The 15185-nt window shown below is 39.0% G+C and overlaps 1 protein-coding gene across 5 annotated transcripts in view; it reads right to left on the reverse strand.

The window, feature by feature from the left end:
* Nucleotides 1–1303: 1303 nt before the first annotated feature.
* LOC115107052 (dachshund homolog 1-like) overlaps nucleotides 1304–15185 on the reverse strand; it is a 249987-nt gene continuing 236105 nt past the window's right edge. For 4 of the 5 annotated variants that reach the window (XM_029630441.2, XM_029630434.2, XM_029630425.2 and 1 more), the window contains 4 exons: nucleotides 14821–14968; nucleotides 13945–14088; nucleotides 13363–13431; nucleotides 1304–3146 (listed from right to left, as the gene is read on the reverse strand). In XM_029630441.2, the coding sequence (XP_029486301.1) occupies nucleotides 3109–3146; nucleotides 13363–13431; nucleotides 13945–14088; nucleotides 14821–14968 (399 nt within the window). In that variant the 3' untranslated portion in view covers nucleotides 1304–3108. Of the gene's footprint in view, nucleotides 3147–13362; nucleotides 13432–13944; nucleotides 14089–14803; nucleotides 14969–15185 lie in introns of those variants that run through there. The other variant, XM_029630448.1, reaches the window with a different exon arrangement.

Consider the following 15185-nt stretch of genomic DNA (forward strand, 5'->3'; position numbering starts at 1 on the left):
AAAAAGCAAGCGCCTTATAGTTGAAGTCTCTTTCCTTGACAGTTTCTTGTCTTTGTACCTGGAGTGTATATATTAGACCCACTTTTACAAAACTTTAAATATAATTGTCATCAATGAATACAAAATTTACTGTAAAGTGTTTTGTTCACAGAACATCAACATGTTGTTTTCATCAGAAGACAAGTTGCAAATATTTCTGTCAATCAGTAAATACTATTGCACAAAATTGTAAATAGATTATCAGTATTCAATCATGTAAAATATAGGGAATGTTCTAGGGCTCTATTCAATCCACATCCGGGACAGGCACATTTAAATGATTTTTTTCCAACATTGTGGACATGCAGAGATGCAGAGAATAGAATTGTGTTACTTCTACTTCTAACTAAATTTGGGTTACTCCTAAGTCATCATCTCCAACATTGTAACCTTCCATTGCAGAGTTTTGCTTTGGTGTGGGTTTTGGCCTATGTGTTCAGATCATTTGCGTTCCTCCACTGTATTTACCTTTCCTTATTTCTATTGGGAATTATGTTACTGCTTGCCGATGAAAAGGCTATACAAACCCATGAGCAGACTAGTCTTTTAATTGAATACATGGAATTGGATTGTGATGATACCGATAAAAGAATCTGGCACACTTTGCTTATTTTCTATTTTGGTTTTGATTATGGATTCTATTTGATTTGTTGTATATTAAATTGTTTGGTGAAATATGCTTAAAAGTAGAGAAATTTCCCATAATTCTGCACCTTTTGAAAGGTACATAATTTTGTAGCTAGTCGAACCCGGGTCCAGTGATTGTCAAGCTGACACCTTAACCGTTGCGCCAAGAGTTCCAGACCTGTGTGAAGTTGCTAGGTGTTGGGTTAAGGTTGCTACATTACGACCTTCTTTTGGGAGAGAGTGTCCCCAAACTTCTCTATATCATGTCCCTCATGGGTACATACCTCTTCAATGGCCTCACGGGCGCCATTTCACTTGTGACACCAATGTAGAAAATTTAGGTGGACGGTAGCCCCGACTGGATCTTAAACCCGGGTTCAGCGACTGCCAATACAACACCTTAACCATTATGCCAAGAGGTCCGCTAGGTGTTGGGTTAAGGTCACTACAATATTAATAGTCCATGCAGAGAAATATTGGGACGCTATCAACAAATCTACTTATTCTGCCTTGGTGCAGGTTCTGCCTGTATTTTGGTTTCGTACAAATGAAAAGTAAAATGGTATGGTATCTACTGTGCAGTTAAATTGAATCAGGCCCAGTCTTTGGGCAACAAAATCAATTAAATTAACTCACATTGGTTATCATCAACATTTGAAGTTTATTTAAAGTTGAAGTACAATGAAGTGTGCTATGCGTAGCTATATGTAAGTTATTAGCGACAGGTCAACAATAAACATCGCAACAAACTTTCAAAGTAAAATAAAGTGTGAACATGGGACAGACACTCTTTTCCCAACATTTTTTCAAACACATAGCCTGTTCCTGTTACAGTACATGACAGAAATCAGCTCCTGTCTCTGGAATTAACTTTTACATACTGCATAAGAGTTGACTCACCTGATGTGCAAAACTATTCAACCTTCAGCTTGAATACAAATGAAGCACATCTCTCCATAAAGTAAAATGTCTTATTTTTGCTGCATCATGATTGCATTAAAATACTGTACATCACTGATTTTGTGAGGGAACTTTGCTTGAGTTTTCATACCAATATTCTACAACGGAGAGGGTCGGTTAATTGTTTCAGATAGTCATTCTAGCTGGTCCATTGTCTGTACACATGTAGGATCTTAATTTGATCACCCTGTTGTTGCAGGACATGTCCTGCACGGCATGAAATAGTTTAAAACTTTAAAATGTTGGACTTGATTTGCACAAACAAAAAATGGATCAACCCCATACAAAAATGTCAATTCATTATAATCCACATAATAATTCACATTTCCTTTATCTGCAGGATTATTTCCTGCTGTGAGAATCTGGTCAAATTAAGATCCTATATCTATCTGTATGTGACTTCTGAATAAATTGTCTTGAAAGAGGAGATTCGTTACCAAGTGATAATATGTGATTACCAACAGTCCATGTAACATGTTAATAGCCACACATTAGGAACAAAGGTGTCTGGGAAACTATCTTTAAAAAAGTGTTCAAATAAAAAACAGTATTACCTGTTGCAAAGGGTTACTATTGACAGCAAAAGTTGTTATTGGAAAGCAAAATGTTTGAGGTGTACATTTTCGAAATCAGTTGGGCTAAAGTGAATCAACCCTACGTATTTGTTCAGCACAATATAGGATTTAAATATCATAATTCCAGGACAAACATTTACATGCCTGCATGCTTTCTCACCAAAATGACAGGTATTTTAAAGAATGATGGCTCAGAAATGAAACAAAAACAAACTATAAATTCATATAAATGTCAGTATTTTCTTCCTAATAGATCTACTGCATACCCAATACCACCTCTTAACTTTATACATATACCATATTGATAGAGTGAGTTATCCTATCATTATCATCAGTTCTGGTATATACAACAATAGTAAAAAGGAAACTTGATTGTATTTTCTTCTATTTAGAAAACATTCAAATCAAATCTCAGTCGCCTCCTTTGATCAACATACGGATAAATTATAATTTTTTTTCACAGGTTCTTTCCAAGCTTTATATTTTGGAATTAAACTTGAAATACAAAACAAAACCTCTGAGTCTGACCATGTTCAAAGCTTTCTCGCTGGTTGAAATACAGTATAAAAAATCTTCAGTGCTGAGAATTTATCTGAGATATTACCAACAGTGTACCCCTTGGTAATTATTTACTGTGCTAAAAATGTGTTTATACTTAGAAAACAACCCACCTCAATGCATCAAAACCTGCTTTAGCTACTATATTATGCTGATATCTGTAAGAAAAAGTGTTCTAATTCTACATTCAGACACAACCCTTCTTCAGCGTTTGGCCAAACACACTTCCATTGAACTGCTACAGTAAACGCAGCGAGACTTGTTTCTGCTACTAAATCTGCCTGGATAAGGGCTCTTGACTATCTTCATGGGATTGTTTTCCCCTTCAGCTCTCCTCATCATCTTCTTATCAGTACATCACTGTGGTTTTCAAGAACAGTCTTCCATCTGAAAAAAATACAAAGGAGACAAGGATTAGCAATAGCGTACTGGCCATGCTGACTCAACTTGGAAATATGGTGTTTAGCTCTATCCTTATAGTCCACAAAAACACACACTGGTTGCTAGCTTGTGTGAGGTTTCCCCACAATAAGCTAACTCCATAGTTTCTGAAACAAAGACCTAGGAGCAAGAGTACTAAGGCCTGGGAAGGATGTCAGATTCTCTTGGACATTTCGAAAGCGTAACCAAAAAATGTTTTGTGGATACGGAGGTGATGTCACCACATCCCATTTTCGAATTCTACAGATATTTAAGCTGGAGCATTGGTACATTATGGGAGGCAACCTGTCTGTCTAAAGAGACTACTAACTTAATAATAATGATACATTAATTGTTTGACAAAATCTGGAAAAACATCAGAAAATACGATCTTCCAACACACATGGGACTACTTGTAAGAATATTTTAAGATAATACACAACGCAGAGGACTAGAGGTCAATAGAGAATTAACGATCAATTGAAATAGTTGGTTTTCAGTTCAACATCTGGTTAGAATCTGTGTAGGGGTTTCAGTCCTGGACTCATAGCTACATGTGGCAAGATCTCATTGGTCTGAATTGTTTATACATTGAGCCTGAAACAGGATACTTGTTATTTGGCCATTGGCCCAATTTTACTGCAAGAAACTCTAATTGGTCAACCACAGGCTAGGGTTGTTGGTTATAAAATTACATCCTTTCGCTTTGTTCTGTGGAGAATCATTGAGGACAGGGAAGAATGAACATCGACCATCTACTTCCCAGCATAACAACGATTATTTTTGAATAAACCTATTTTTCTCCCCCTGATTTGCTTTGGGGTCTGTGTTATTGAGGAATAACATCAACTGCTAACATACTCTTATCCAATGCTCTTCCAATGTCCCTATTTTGTGGACAATTTAAGTTACTCGAGCATATCACCACTCACAATTGTAGATTTAACAACAGACATGAATATTGTTTGTCCTACAACGTCAAGTCTATAATTGTTGCTTAAATTATTTGCATGATCTGTTGGAACAAGCTGCAGAATCGAGCAGTAACAGTTGAAGAGACTCCTTATGCCAGTGTTTCTCTGTCTCATGAATTAAAATAGGGAAGTAAAACCAGGCCAATACAACCATCTACATATTTAATCATTGACAAAGGCAAATTGTATGAGGAACTGCGATATTCAACACTGCCTGGCTGCACGTCACATGTACTTAAGACATCTCAACTGACATGCTTGTTTGAACATAATATTGCACTTATGATGTAAAGCGCTTTACGAATGACACTTCCTGTACAGAAGGAGTGTTAATTGAAAAAGGCAGAGTCATTCGTCTCCAATGCTATCTCCAGACACCTGCAACCTAACGAGCTTTGTCCATTTTCAAGGAACACTCATATCTTAGCGGTATGCCCAAACGAGCAGCGCTGCCTCCGATGCAGGGCTGGTAAAAGCATCTGTTAAGCGCAGCTCAGGAGCATGGCATTTTATTACCCCGGTATTACTGTGCTTTAAGCAGCCCTTTCCTCTCTCTTGCAGTGGACTTAAATAATTCAATTCAATAGGGAAAAGCACACCAAAAGACTAAGCGGCGACAGCTTGAGGAGAGTGATGTGTTGCTGCTTGACACAATGTCAGACCCGAGACAGAGAAACGTCGGGGTAGAAACGGTACGCTTGTTAGCGGCTTTCAAGAGATTTACAGAGTTCTCGTGACATACTGTGCCCATAGCTGGTTACTATCACAAACACTTCATTCACATGTATTGATATTCTGTAATCTCACTATTAAACCATTTAACATTTGGCCTCTTAAGTTAAGGCCCGTGGCCGACTGGCAATATTTTAAGCCATATATGAATCCGAAAGCCTCTGTTTCTTTCCAAAAAATACAATACAATGACAACCTTCCTCCATTAGCATTTTTGATTAGTACACATTCTCGCCTATGGTAGGACAGCAACCATCACTGCACCATGTACCTAACCACCCAGGCTTCTGTCGTCAATGCATCAGTGTGCTGTATGTTTATAAAAAGCTGGATGGAAAAATAGCAAAGGCTTGTTGTGGGAATGTGGGAGGGGGAGACAAACACATGGGCTAATTATCCGGCACAGCCGTGAGTCTCTGAGGCATTGCACTCTGGCTGCCTCTATTCAAGCAATATTGCAGAGTTATGTGTAAAAGTAACTACAGTGTGAATGCAAAGGGCTAAAAATAAAAGGGATAGAGGAAGGTGGTGGTGGTTGGAAGGGGTGGATGGGGATGAAATCATTCACCTCCATGAGATGGCATGTATGTCACCTTTCTCTGTCAGTCTCTCTCTGCCTGTCTGTATGTCTGTCTGCCTGCCTGCCTGTCTGTCTGTCTGATCGGCTTTACCTTCACGGCTGTTCATAGGGACGATAGTCAATATAGTAAGGGGAGGCAAAAGTGTGGCTGATGATCACCTTTGATAAGTTATGAAGTAACATATCAGGTATTGTAGTGTTCAAACCATCACAATGCTCAACATTTGAATGTTCAGGAAAGGATTAAGAAATACATTTTTGACACAAGGTTCTCTCTGAAATTTTTGAGACACCATTTTTAATTTGGGCAAATAAATTGGTGGAACTTCTTCTATGTTCGTTCTGTTTTAATTCACTTCCACTGCCTCCAGTTTGAAATATTACTTCAAATCTTCAAACATACTGATTTACATTTTTGAGTGAGAAAAATCTGTGACATCTTGACACATTGTTTTATGAAAGAAAGCCTCATATTTATTTTTTACTTTATCCATTTTTGTATTCAAATCAAGATGAAAAGTTCATTAAAAGAGGATAAATATTTTATTAGATGCCAAATAAAACAGATTTTTTTTTTTTGCTTCTCTCAGCATAAAATTCCTTTGAAAAATTAATGAATACATGTAAATTATGCAAAATATGCCCATGCAAATATTTTATGAAGACAATTAAGGGATCCATTAATTACGGTATTTTTTGCTTCACTGACATCCATTCATTTAATTAGAATTTTACTTTAACTGTTTGGATGTTTAATCTCGCAACAAATAACTTTATGTCTCGGCGCAGGGTCGTGTAAACTTGCCGAACACATCGAAGGGCAAGCAGGCGGGAACCAGAGAGGAGATACTGGGGAAGATATTTACGTGCACTCCGTCACCATGGCGTTAGAGCCAGGAGAGAGCTTCAGTCCCAGTAGCATGGCTGCCTGCTAGCTGCTACAAAAGCCAGAGCTCCCTCTTGGAACTGGTTAAAAAACACTGCAAAATCAATTAATGAACACAGATTGTGTTAATATCTCAGAATTAGAGAAGTGTGACAAAAGACAAATATAAATAATTAGTTCTCGAAAATGATGCTCTTGTCATTTTTGGTCTCTCTTTCTCACCCTAGCCTGAGTTGTGAGATGAAAACACAACATACATTTCTCTTGGCTTTTATCCGTGTGATAGGGTTGGGTGTTTTATCCGCGTCTTCTTTGCGTGTGTAATTTATCAACATAATTGTTTTGCCTTTGAGAGTAATTACTGTATACTAGGCTGGGAGCAGAGGAGAACAGAGGAGACATGGGTGGCAGACAAATGGCGATCCAACTTCACAAAAGCACACATTGTTCCGTGTTAACTCAACCTCCTCTTGATTCTATTCTTCAAGGCCATTATCACTGACATTATGAGCCCTAGAAATGACACACTTCATAGCTACACCATAGCATATGATATATTATTATATTATCGTTATCATATAATTATAGATTATTCAACTGTGAGAAAGGCATCTGCTATATGTCCAATTTGTGTCTGAACAGGAGAGAAAATATGTATCTTTAGTGTCTATGACAATGTACCATGGTAATGGTTGCTACGTTGCAATGAATAAGCTATGTTTCTGATCACATACAAATAAAATGGTAATGCAATATAAAAAGGAAGTGAGAAAAGTTAAGCCTCCAGTTTACATTTACATTTACATGTAATCCAGAGCGACTTACAAATTGGTGCATTCACCTTATGACATCCAGTGGAACAGCCACTTTACAATAGTGCATCTAAATATTTTAAGGGGGGGGGGGGGTGAGAAGGATTACTTTATCCTATCCTAGGTATTCCTTAAAGAGGTGGGGTTTCAGGCTCCAGTTAATACAGTATAACAATTAAATTATAAAGTGCTGTTTAATGTAAATCAAAAATGTTCCAATTTCACATTAAGGATACTTGATATACTAATTTAGTATGAAATGGGGGACTATAACTGTTCCCTGTCCAGAAGTTTAAAAGAAATTGTGAAATGTTGACATATGGTTTGCCTTTATTGGACAGCAACCCTTTTCACATCTCTCCACTGACTGAATGACATTTAATTATGAAAGAATCCACCCTCCTTATGGTACAAAACTATGATGAATATGTTTCAAATTTCACCGCGTTTTACTGTGTAATCTTTGTATTTTCCAGGGGAAATTGAGACTTCTCTCAGAGATAAAGCGGTGATGATAGGGAGGAGTTGGAAAGGAAGGGAGGGGGAGATGCTGTTGGGGATTATTAGAGGAAGACATTATGATAATAATGAAGAAGAGAGAGGTCTCGTGTTCTTGGGTGAACAGACTTCCTCACGTGGAGGAAGGAGGGGGTGGTGATCATTTCTGAAGACTCACTACCGACTGGGGCTGCACCTCAAATGGTACCCAATTCCCTACGTAGTGCACTACTTTTGACGAGGGCCCTACCCGCCATGGTCAAAAGTAGTGCACTACATAGGGAATACAGTGCCATTTGGGATGCAGCCCCAGACGTTGGATAGTCTTCAGAAGTTATCACCACCCCCTCCTTCCTCCATGAAACCCCACAAGGCAAACAAACAAGCCATTCAAATGCACATATCGTTACAGGACTTATACATAAAATAAAGTGGATCTTAAGAGGTAAACAAACAAGTCAAATACACTATGCACGTACAGTACCCACATGGGTGCATGTACACAGACACACATACCTACCTGTCACTGAAATTGACTAATGCGTGCTGATAGTTTCAATGTAGTATTATATATCCTCTGATTGCACTTTAAACCTAGTTTACTGTAACATTCATTCAGATCCAGGCAGAGAAGCCTGTTCCTAAAATTAATACTGTTAGTTAAGAAATTAAGAATTAAAATAGGCTTCTTCTATAGGAACAGGTCCTGTCTTTCGTTAATTAGTAAAAAATAAGTAATAATAATTCTTTCAATAGTCATTCCGCTAATTGACTGGGGTACGAGTACCCCCAGGGGTAAGTGCAATTCTGTCGGGGGTACGTCCTATAAAAATGTGATACACATTTAAAAAAAAATATATATACATATATATATATATACACACTACCATTCAAAGGTTTGGGGTCACTTAAAAATGTCCTTGTTTTTAAAAGAAAAACATTGTTTTGTCCATTAAAATAACATTGATCAGAAATACAGTGTAGACATTGTTAATGTTGTAAATGACTATTGTAGCTGGAAACGACAGATTTTTTAATGAAATATCTACATAGTCGTACAGAGGCCCATTATCATCAACCATCACTCCGGTGTTCCAATGCACGTTGTGTTAGCTAATCCAAGTTTAAAAGGCTAATTGATCATCAGAAAACCCTTTGCAAATTATGTTAGCACAGCTGAAAACTGTTGTGCTGATTTTTTGAATGGTAGTGTATATAGATTTTTTTGTTAAAAAATTCTTCACATTTTCAAACAGTACATTTATATTTTCCAACGGGGCTATACATTTGGGTGAGTAGCCTCGTTTCACTGCCTAAAAAAAAAATTCAACCATCTAGTGTTCAGCGAAATAACAACACAATGTCAAATACAGGTAGCCGAGTCAAATAATTAACATCCAATCACATTAACCGTTACTCTCTAACGGTAAACCTTCACACTTGCGTGGACATTTAGAAATGAAACATGACAATTTGAAAAATAAGCCACAGGGGTTTTTAGAGCGAAAATAAAGACAAATTTTGAGTAGTAAGACATGAATAAAAGCAAAAGGTTCCATTAATAAGAAGTGGCTAGAAGCATCTTATATGGTGAGCTACCGAGTGGCTAGGACAGGCAAGCCCCATACTATTGTGGAGGACTTAATTCTTCCTGATGCCGCAGATATGGCTGGGACAATGCTGGTGGAAAAGGCCAAAAAACTTTAAGGACAATACCTTTGCAATGCATCAGTGACATGTCAGAAGAAGTTTTAAAACAATTACTGCTTCACATACAAGCCAGTGAATTATATGCGTTACAGCTGGATGAGTCAACAGACGTGGCGGGCCTGGCACAGCTCCTGGTATTTGTCTGTTACGTTTATGGGGGTCAATTAAGGAAGACATCCTCTTCTGCAAACCTCTGGAAACCAGGACAGCATGAGAAGATATTGTTAAAGCACTGGACAGCTTTGTGACATCAAATGGACTTTGGTGGTCAAGATGTGTTGGTATCTGTACTGATGGCTCAAAAGCCATGACAGGGAGACATGGTGGAGTGGTAATGAGCGTGCAAGCAGTTGCTCCCGAAGCCACTTGGGTACACTGCAGCATCCACCGAGAGGCTCTTGCTGCCAAGGGAATGCCTGACAGATTGAAAGACATTTTGGACACGACAGTGAAAAGGCCCCTGAACTCTTATGTATTTTCTGCATTATGCATTGATATGGGCAATGACCACGTAACGGTTTTACAACATACCAACATACATGCTGGTTATCAATGGGCAAAGTATTGACCCGTTTTTTTTAAAATTGAGAGACGAGCTTAAATTTTTCTTTACTCATAATTTGTACTTGTCTGATCGCTTGCATGATGATGAGTTTCTCACATGACTGGTCTATCTGGACAAAATTGAGGCTATGATTAAGAAGTTGGAGCTCTTTTCTGTCTGCATTAACAAGGACAACACACAGGTCTTTCCATCCTTGTATGATTTTTTGTGTGCAAATGAACTCAAGCTTACGGACAATATCAAATGTGATATAGTGAAGCACCTGAGTGAGCTGGGTGCGCAATTACGCAAGTTTCCCAAAACAGACGACACAAACAGCTGGATTTGTTAACCCTTTCATGCCCTGCCTCCAGTCTACTTACCGATATCTGAACAAGAGAGCCTCATCGAAATTGCAACAAGCAGTTCTGTGAAAATTTCATTTAATCAGAAGCCACTGCCCGATTTCTGGATAAGGCTGCGCTCTGAGTTTCTTGCCTTGGCAAATCACGCTGTTAAGACACTGATGCCCTTTGCAACCACGTACAGTGGGGCAAAAAAGTATTTAGTCAGCCACCAATTGTGCAAGGTCTCCCACTTAAAAAGATGAGAGAGGCCTGTAATTTTCATCATAGGTACACTTCAACTATGACAGACAAAATGAGAAAAAAATTCCAGAAAATCACATTGTAGGATTTTTAATGAATTTATTTGCAAATTATAGTGGAAAATAAGTATTTGGTCACCTACAAACAAGCAAGATTTCTGGCTCTCACAGACCTGTAACTTCTTCTTTAAGAGGCTCCTCTGTCCTCCACTCTGTTTGAACTTGTTATCAGTATAAAAGACACCTGTCCACAACCTCAAACAGTCACACTCCAAACTCCACTATGGCCAAGACCAAAGAGCTGTCAAAGGACACCAGAAACAAAATTGTAGACATGCACCAGGCTGGGAAGACTGAATCTGCAATAGGTAAGCAGCTTGGTTTGAAGAAATCAACTGTGGGAGCAATTATTAGGAAATGGAAGACATACAAGACCACTGATAATCTCCCTTGATCTGGGGCTCCACGCAAGATCTCACCCAGTGGAGTCAAAATGATCACAAGAACGGTGAGCAAAAATCCCAGAACCACACGGGGGGACCTAGTGAATGACCTGCAGAGAGCTGGGACCAAAGTAACAAAGCCTACCATCAGTAACACACTACGCCGCCAGGGACTCAAATCCTGCAGTGCCAGACCTGTCCCCCTGCTTAAGCCAGTACATGTCCAGGCCCGTCTGAAGTTTGCTAGAGAGCATTTGGATGATCCAGAAGAAGATTGGGAGAATGTCATATGGTCAGATGAAACCAAAATATAACTTTTTGATAAAAACTCAACTCGTCGTATTTGGAGGACAAAGAATGCTGAGTTGCATCCAAAGAACACCATACCTACTGTGAAGCATGGGGGTGGAAACATCATGCTTTGGGGCTGTTTTTCTGCAAAGGTACCAGGACGACTGATCCGTGTAAAGGAAAGAATGAATGGGGCCATGTATCGTGGGATTTTGAGTGAAAACCTCCTTCCATCAGCAAGGGCATTGAAGATTAAACGTGGCTGGGTCATTCAGCATGACAATGATCCCAAACACACCGCCCGGGCAACGAAGGGGTGGCTTCGTAAGAAGCATTTCAAGGTCCTGGAGTGGCCTAGCCAGTCTCCAGATCTCAACCCCATTGAAAATCTTTGGAGGGAGTTGAAAGTCCGTGTTGCCCAGCAACAGCTCCAAAACTTCACTGCTCTAGAGGAGATCTGCATGGAGGAATGGGCCAAAATACCAGCAACAGTGTGTGAAAACCTTGTGAAGACTTACAGAAAACGTTTGACCTCTGTCATTGCCAACAAAGGGTATATAACAAAGTATTGAGATAAACTTTTGTTATTGACCAAATAATTATTTTCCACCATAATTTGCAAAGAAATTCATAAAAAATCCTACAATGTGATTTTCTGGATTTTTTTCTCTCTCATTTTGTCTGTCATAGTTGAAGTGTACCTGTTATGAAAATTACAGGCCTCTCTCATCTTTTTAAGTGGGAGAACTTGCACAATTGGTGGCTGACTAAATACTTTTTTGCCCCACTGTACCTATGTGAGAGTGGATCCTTGGCCCTCACTAGCATGAAAACTAAATACAGGCACAGACTGTGTGTGGAAAATGATTTAAGACTGAGACTCTCTCCAATACAACCAAACATTGCAGAGTTATGTGCATCATTTCAAGCACACCCTTCTCATTAACCTGTGGTGAGTTATTCACAATAACAAATAAGGTTGTATATGTAAGATGGCTAAATTAAGAGCAAAATTATTGATTATTATTATATTATTATTTGTGCCCTGGAGCTATAGGAGCTCTTTGTCACGTCCCACGAGCCGGGTTGTGACAGAAACTCACACTAATTCTTATGTTTAATAAATGTATTGTATAGTGTGTGTGTGTGGCAGGCTTACAATGAAGGCAAAACAATATTTGAGAGTGCGCTGACCCTGGTACTAGAGGGGGTACGCAGCTGGAGGTTGAATGTTTGAAGGGGTATGAGACTATAAAACGTTTGGGAACCACTGGTTTATATGAATGCAGCTGCCACTGCATTGAAGGCATTGGACACAGTTTATCATAGCACATTGAGCTTTATTACGGGTGATAGGTTCATTACACATTTTGTATCAGAAAGTAGTTTTGCCCTCCTTGACGTCTCGTAGATATATGTATTTTTTGTCTTTGCTTTTCATGTATTGTGTAAATTATGTGTATGTAGATATGTATTTATTATTATTTAGGTATTCATGCAGGGCTCATCTGCGAAAGAGACCGTGGGGTCAGCACGACTCCCCGCTTAAACAAAGGTAAAGACACACACACACACACACACACACACACACACACACACACACACACACACACACACACACACACACACACACACACACACACACACACACACACTTGTATCATTACCAGTATTAAAAGGTGCATCATTTACAATCTAAAACCATATCTCTCCTTTAACATCACTTATGACTTGTTATTTTTCTCTGGGTTACACAAAAACCTTGCTGCTTGTTAAAATCTAAATTGTCAATCCAAACTGTTCATGACATATGTGAGTGCCATACTTCACTCCCTGTAATAAAATACTACTATTATGTCTGTTGAAGGCCAATGCAATCTTGACCCAGTGCTGTGCCCCAGTTGGCAAGCTGCTGTTCGTTACACTAATGCTCAAATAGAGAAGGTGTGAGGGGGGGTACAGACAGACTAACAGATGGACAGAAAGAAGAAGAATGATAAATAGAGAGATGAAGTGAGATAATGGCGAGAGGGTAAAAGTGAGAGAGAGAGTGAAAGAGAGTGAAACAGGGAGAGAGAGATTTATCTTCTCCTCAGGTTCATGTACCTTGTATTGTCCTCTCAGCATCTGTTCTTCCAGCACTGCGGTCACTCTCCGTCTCTGGGGTCAGTGAGTCTGGGAGAGCAGAGAGATAGAACAGAACTGCTGTTAAACATCATTCAAATGGAGCAGCCATACTAAACGTTTTCATTGAAAAACTCAATTGGCTATAAGTGAAAAACAACTGATACAATAAGACATTAGATGATTCCACAGTCAGATGCCCTGCTGCATCATGATTTAACTTACTCTTACTTCCAGAATGTAAAGAACTCAGTAACACTATGTGAGTTGTTACCACAACATGTAACTGCAATCTATTTTGTTTTTAGCTAAGGCTGATCCCCAAGTAGCAAATGTATTTGCTGCAAACAGTGAAATACATACAAAAAGTATATGGATACATTTTTTGTTTGTTTTATTCTAGACACTATTTTTACTTTATTGCTGCTGTCTGTTTATTTGATCTCCTCCATTCTTTTTTGTTTCACTGTAAAGTGTGTTGCGATTTTAAATGCACTTTAAATAAAGATTGATACATTTTTAAGTAGAGTGTAACATAAACATTTAATTAAAAACACAACTAACCATTGAGTGAGCGCAGGCCTTCTGAGGGTGAGGGCTGTTTGAGGGACTGCTCAGCCTGCTCCCTCCTCTTGGACTCGTACTCCAGAGCCTCCTGAAGTTTCCTCTTTGCCTTCTTCTCCTTCTTCAAGCGCTTCTGGATTATTGCTGCGGGGAAAAGAAAGAAAAGGACAACTGTATCAAATTACTTTTATTTAAACCTTTTCTATCCAAGCAAGTCAATTAGGAATAAATTGATATTTACAAAGACTTGGCAAGTGGCCATTGTGGTAAAAGACAAGTGAAACTTGACAAAACTACAGGGCAGAAACATGTGGCAAACAACAGAGTTGAAACTGAGTTTGAGGTAACATTCAAGTCAAAATTTGAACATGGGACGTTCACTCAAAATCATTAATTGATGTCAAAGGGAGATTGAGGACACTTAGGCTGGCTCGTGCTGGAAATTAGACGTGCCTGAATTCTTAGCAAACTATATTGAATTCAAAGCAGCAAACTGCTAGAGGGACTTAGAAAATAGTTTTATGTAATTGGCTCATTAAATAATAGAGTATTTTATTAAACTTGTGCAGCGCTTTAAATAACACAAGTGTGTTAACTTAAGTGTTATTTGTGTCACTTTTGTTTAGAATGATGATGAATCATTCATTTTGATAATTCAATATGTATCCATAATTAGCTGATCTCTCGCGGTGGTGGGGGACAATACTAAGTGGTTCATTGGAAGCGGTTGCACAGAAACACACGGCAGTTTTCTTATGTATGTTTGACCGTTTTCATTATTTAGATGTTTGTGTTAAAGTGTTTTAATGAGCTTTGAAGCATGCTGTCAAACCAGACAAACACACAGACACACACGCACCCTCTCTCAGTCCGTACCTCTGTTCTTCTGTTCGATAGCGAGCTGTTTCTCCAGGGTCTCCCGGAGCTCTCTTTCCCTGAACAGCTCCATCTTTAGCTCCGTCTTCTCCAGCTGCACCTGCTTCTCTTGGGCCCGTGCGTTGTCAATCGCAACCTTCAGCAGGCCCTGCACACATACACACACACACACACACCAGTTAGTACAAACACACACACACACACACACACACACACACACACACACACACACACACACACACACACACACACACACACACACACAAAGACATGTATGAGACCAAATACACGCCTGCAAACATGGACACACACACATGCACACACTCACACACACAAACACACACATAATTTAAAATAGTGAAACC

This window comes from Oncorhynchus nerka, linkage group LG3, assembly GCF_034236695.1.
Source record: "Oncorhynchus nerka isolate Pitt River linkage group LG3, Oner_Uvic_2.0, whole genome shotgun sequence".
NCBI classification, from domain to species: domain Eukaryota; kingdom Metazoa; phylum Chordata; class Actinopteri; order Salmoniformes; family Salmonidae; genus Oncorhynchus; species Oncorhynchus nerka.